The sequence below is a fragment of the Myotis davidii genome, unplaced genomic scaffold, assembly GCF_000327345.1.
Source record: "Myotis davidii unplaced genomic scaffold, ASM32734v1 scaffold1577, whole genome shotgun sequence".
NCBI lineage: Eukaryota > Metazoa > Chordata > Mammalia > Chiroptera > Vespertilionidae > Myotis > Myotis davidii.
In genome coordinates, this window is record NW_006288857.1 from 584,905 (window position 1) to 590,400 (window position 5,496).

Genomic DNA, 5,496 nt, shown 5'->3' on the forward strand with positions numbered 1-5,496 from the left:
TGTACCTGCGCTTTTGCTCAGGTGGTTGGCTCCGGCCCTTTTGCACCCGAGGCCGGTGTGCGCGGTCTCCTCTGATCGCATCAGCCTTTCTGTGTGATCCCTGGTCAGCCTTGAGTTCTCATCCCCGTGTCCCTGTTCTGCTGGTCATAGTCCTCTTATTCGCCAAGATTTCTGGGATCAGAGCCTGTGCGTCAGACATTCTGGACAGAAGAGTGCGGCAGTCGGTGACCTCTAGCTGGACTGCTGTGCAGGGGAGCGGGACTGGACAAAGCGGGAAAGGTGGTCTGGGGCCAACCCAGGGGCCGTGGGGTTGGGGTGGGTGAATGGGAGACTTGAAAGCCAGCGGAAGAGGTTGACCTTGATTCTCTTTTTAAAAAAATATATTTGTTTCAGAGAGAAAGGAAGAGGGAGAGAGAGATAGAAATATCAATGATGTGAGAGAATCATTGATCGGCTGCCTCCTGCACGCCCCCCACTGGGGATCCAGCCCGCAACCTGGGCATGTACCCTTGGCCGCAATCGAACCTGGGACCCTTCAGTCCGCAGGCCAACCCTCTACCCACTGAGCCAAACCGGCTAGGGAATGACCTTGGTTCTTTAGGTAAAAGAGGGCGTGGGGGGGCGGTGGGGGCGGGGAGGAGGAACCACTTATGGAGAGCTTAGCACTTGCCTGACACTTTATGTTAATAAGATGCATTATAATCCACTTTATAAACGTGTTCAAAAAATTGCACACTTGAGATACATTATAATGCACTTTGTAAATGTGTTCAACAAGTTGCACAAGGCTGCACAGCTAAACGGGGGGTGAAGATTCCAACTTTGGTCTCTGGACTATGTACAACCTACACTGTTTTAGTTATTTTCTGTAATCCCCGTTCCCTAGCCCTTCCTTCAGCACTCATTTCCGCTGGCTGACGCATGTCTTGTGGTTTGTGTGTGTGCTTGCAAGAGGTGTAGCATTTCACTTGCACGAGGTTTTGATATATGCAAGGGGTGACTGTATTCTTTACTATTTAAAATAATTTGTACTGTGTTTTTATGAGCCGTCCATGTACACGTTATGTGCACATCTAATTTGTTTCTTCTAACTGGGTGACAGTCCATGGTGTGCATCCTCTGTGCTGAGTGTTCATGAGGTCTCTGGCAAGGATGCCCACCTTGCCTTCAACTTACTGCCACCACAATAATGCTGCAGCCTCAGACTTGTTCCCTTGTAGATGAAGGCGGACATCTCTCTTATGTGTTCCTAGGATACCACCAGAAATGGGTATTTGTAAACCTGATTTAACTAATTATTGCCAGAGTCCTCCCCGCAATGATGCTTTGGGCCTGAGACACTGATCAGAACTCTTCTCTGTTCCTCAGGGTCCAGAAGAGTTCAAGTTGAACTCAGGTGTCTCTTCACATATTTGCTAGTCTTTTGCTTTGCTCCCTTGAGAATTGCCTCTTTATGTGCTTGGGCCATTTTTTGACTGGAGTTGCTCTCTTTTTCTTGTCAATTTGCTGGAGTTTCCTAGTCATTCTCATTGGTTTAAGACATTGCATTAACTCCTCTATGCCAATTCTGGCATTCCATATTATTTTAGAAATTTATCTACTTCATCTGGGTTTTTTCCATTTATAAATGTAGAGTTATTAATACTTTTATTATTTTAAAAACATCTGATGCCTGCCACTTCCTATTTTTCGTTTTATTTGCATCTTCTCGTTTTCTCTTAATTGGATTTGCTAGTGAATTATCTTACTTTGTCAAGGAATGAATGTTAGGTTTTTTGTATTGTTGTTGTTTTCTATTTTGTTGATTTCTACTATCTTCATTTCTATCCTTTGTGGGGGATGCTTTGTTGCTTTTTATATAACTTCTTGAGTTAAATCATGAACTTAGAAAACCTCATCCGAGGATATGTTTTTATTGATTTTTGAGAGGCAGGAAGAGAGAGAAAGACGAGAGAGAGAGAGAGAGAGGAAAGAAAAACACTGATCAGTTGCTCCCCAACTGGGAATTGAATCGCAACCTTTTGGTGTACGGGATGATGCTCCAACCAACGGAACCTGGCCAGGGCCATAAACATATTTTTAATGCTTCTTGTTTCTCGATAAATGTAAATAGAAGTATAAATTTACTTCTAAATGTTGCTTTAGATTTGTCCCAAATTTTGATGAGTAGTTAAAAAAAAACGTTTGATTTTGAAATTATTGTTAGTTTACAGGAACTTGCAAAAATTGTATATAGAGTTCCTTAAACCCTTTCTCACTCTTCCCCATAGGGATATCTTATATAACTGTAGTTTATAGGAAGGAAATTGACAATGGTACAATACTCTTAACTAGACTATAGGCCTTAATTCAGTTTTCATCAGATTTTACATGCACTTGTGTATGTGTGTAGTATGTTCAATATTATTCATTTCTAAATACTTTTATTTATTTTTATTTTAAAAAATATATTTTATTGATTTTTTACAGAGAGGAAGGGAGAGGGATAGAGAGTTAGAAACATCAATGACAGAGAAACATCGATCAGCTGCCTCCTGCACACCCCCCACTGGGGATGTGCCCACAACCAAGGTACATGCCCTTGACTGGAATCAAACCTGCAGGCCGAAGCCCTATCCACTGAGTCAAACCAGTCAGGGCATTTCTAAATAATTTTAAATTTCTTTTGGGAACCAAGGATTATTTAGCAACATGTCAATTAATTTCCACACATGCATTTGTTGTTGTGACCTCATTGTTCCTGAAGAATAGTGATATTTGAATAAGCCAGTATCTTCTTCTCAACACCCTATGTAATGGGGAGGACCTAAGCAGGGGAATGAGAAGCTAATGTGGTGGGTCCAGGTTAAGTTGGAGGGGAGACTATGGAAATGAGAAGACCTGTGTCCCTGAAGGTTTCAGGGAGCCTCTGTCATACAAAATAATAATCAATTTTCTGCCCTAGAAACAGTGACTCAGAGGCAGGTGGACAGAGAATCCAGGGTCTGATAAGAAGGAAGCTTGAGACCTAGATTGAAATTGGTTCCAGACTGACCACTAGCATCCAGGACCTTGACATAGGACCATGGGACTTCAGCATTTGAGACCCGTGCAGCTGCTCTGCCTCGTAGGGGCCATCTCCACTCTGCCTTGTATGTCCTGTGGTACTGGATGCTTTGGGACCCCCAGAGGGAGGGGGCTGGATATCTGTGTTCCCCAGGGGACAGGATCTGTGTAGGCTGAGCTCTCGGTTGGCAGTTCAGGGGCGGTGTAGGTGTTGTGAGGGACAGATAACTGGAAGATCATTCTCTGTTTAGGGGTTGGGGCTCTTTTGTGCTATGAAGCAAAGTCCTCACTCTTCAGAGCTGTTAGTTTCCAGAACTGGAAATGGTTACTGATGAGGAGCATGGTGTGTAAGCTGAGTGAGGGCTGCGAGGAGACGCTGGTGCTCATCAAGACAGGTGAAAGAAGCAGCTTTTATTTTTTTGGTGGTTCTTCTGGCTTTTAGCTTTATTCCCAGCACCCAGGGACTCTAGACTGAAGTTCCAGATATCTACCACATTATATCTTTAGGAATAACCTCAAGACCCTGGCAGGAGAGGGCAGGACCCAGCTGGTTATGGTGTGGGCTGAATAAGAGGTGGGCAGATCCCAGGAGGAGCGGGGCAATCTGGGAACAAAGAACAGGATGAGACACAAGGAGAGAGGATCAGAGGGACTTCTGTGGGGAGGGAAGTGAAAAGAAACAGATGGGGACCCCACCATCTGAGTCCTGCGAAGCTGCTGTGAGTGGACACTGAAGGAGGGGCAAAGTTGTTCATGGGGCAGAGCGAGTGGGAAAAACAGCTTGGAGGGGAGGGTGGGAGGGTTGGACTCTGGGTGTGGCCAACAACACTGATCAGAGCTCTCTAATCTCTGCTCCTCAGGGAACAGAAGGGGAGTTGTGGGTTTTAAAGGCTGCAGCCCATCCTCATCTTACCCCCAGCAAGTCTCCTACCTCGTTTCACCGCCTGGATTGTCCATTGCCTCCTATAGCCGTGTTTGCCGGACATATCTCTGCAATAATCTCACTAACTTGGATCCTTTTGTGAAACTCAAGGACACTTCTAAGCCTACAACATTTTCTTCCCTTAGTTGCCCAACCTGTGTCGGGGAGCACTCTAAGGATTGCCTCCCAAATTTTGTTACCACCGATTCTTGCCCCTACAATGCACCTGCGTGTTACAGTTCCACCATAAAATTTCAGGCAGGTGAGAAGAGGGAAACTTTATCAAATGCCTGCTCTATACCTAGTGCTGTCTGGCACCTTCCCATCTAAGATCTGGAAATGGGCTTGGGGTTGCAGGCACCAGGCACATGAAATCCAAGGAGGAAGGTGCCTGGTGCCCAAGTTTGGTGGGAGAGCAGGAGGGGCAGGGCACCTGAGTCTTGGAAGTGTCCCTGACTCCTCCCTCTCTTCCTTGCAGGGCTTCTCAATACCACCTTCCTCCTCATGGGCTGTGCTCGTGAATATCGCAAACTTTTAGCAGATGTTCGCTATATTGGGACCATCAGAGTGACTGAGGCCCTCAACGTCTTACAGAAGGCCCAGGTTGCTGGTGCAGAGCCCTCCAGTCGGGGTCCTGCTTGGGGCATCCTCTCAGGCCTCCTGCTCGCCTTTAGGGACTGACTATTTAGCTGGACCAGACAAACACCCAGACCCTTTCACAAAACCAATAAAGTCATTGAGTTGCCTTTTTACTTTGTCCTGTGGTCCATGAGGGTTATGGAGGTGTGGAAGGTGTGAGGAGGGTCAAACATGTCCAGGGAGGTGGAGGTGGGGGGCAGGCAGTGGGCAGTGCTCATGGTGAAGTGAGCAGGAGCAGGGGGTGGAGGGAGGAGGATCACTGGCAAAGTGACAGTGTCATGCTCAGCAACTGGGAGGAACCCAAATACTCTTTTTTTCCTCCCACTTCCTGCGGGGACTTGAGTGCTAGCCTGGGTTCAGCTACTGACTGAGAAACCCTGGCCAAATCTCTCTGCTTTCCTGGGCCTCAGTTTCCTCCCCTTTAAAGTAAAGCACCTTATGAATTAGAGCTGAGTCTCATCAGGGTGATTTAAGAACATAATCCCTTATTGTCTACTTGGTATGGGTCCCTTGCAGTGCTAGTATTAGGATCTCATTTAAATCCTCACAACACCCTAGGGCAGTGATGGCGAACCTATGACATGCATGTCAGAGGTGACAAGCGAACTAATTTTTTTGGTTGATTTTTCTTTGTTAAATGGCATTTCAATATATAAAATAAGTATCAAAAATATAAGTCTTTGTTTTACTATGGTTGCAAATATCAAAAAAATTCTATATGTGACATGGCACCAGAGTTAAGTTAGGGTTTTTCAAAATGCTGACATGCCGAGCTCAAAAGGTTCACCATCACTGCCCTAGGGAGATAGCTTTTATCCCTATTTTGCAAGGAAGAAACATTCTTGGAGGTTACATTATTTGACCAGAATTGAATCCCTCTTGCCTCCTCT

The 5,496-nt window shown here is 45.6% G+C and overlaps 1 protein-coding gene across 2 annotated transcripts; it reads left to right on the plus strand.

The window, feature by feature from the left end:
* Positions 1–3,064: 3,064 nt before the first annotated feature.
* Positions 3,065–4,649, plus strand: LYPD4 (LY6/PLAUR domain containing 4). Of its 2 annotated transcripts, XM_006761077.2 has the most exons (4): positions 3,065–3,131; positions 3,297–3,440; positions 3,906–4,229; positions 4,446–4,649. In XM_006761077.2, exons 1-4 carry the CDS (start codon positions 3,065–3,067, stop codon positions 4,646–4,648), a joined length of 738 nt encoding a protein of 245 aa, XP_006761140.1. In that variant the 3' UTR covers position 4,649. The 2 variants fall into 2 exon arrangements, with proteins under 2 accessions (XP_006761140.1, XP_015417693.1); XM_015562207.1 differs by lacking the exon at positions 3,297–3,440 and having other exon boundaries at positions 3,065–3,177; positions 3,913–4,229.
* The last annotated feature ends 847 nt before the right edge of the window (positions 4,650–5,496 follow it).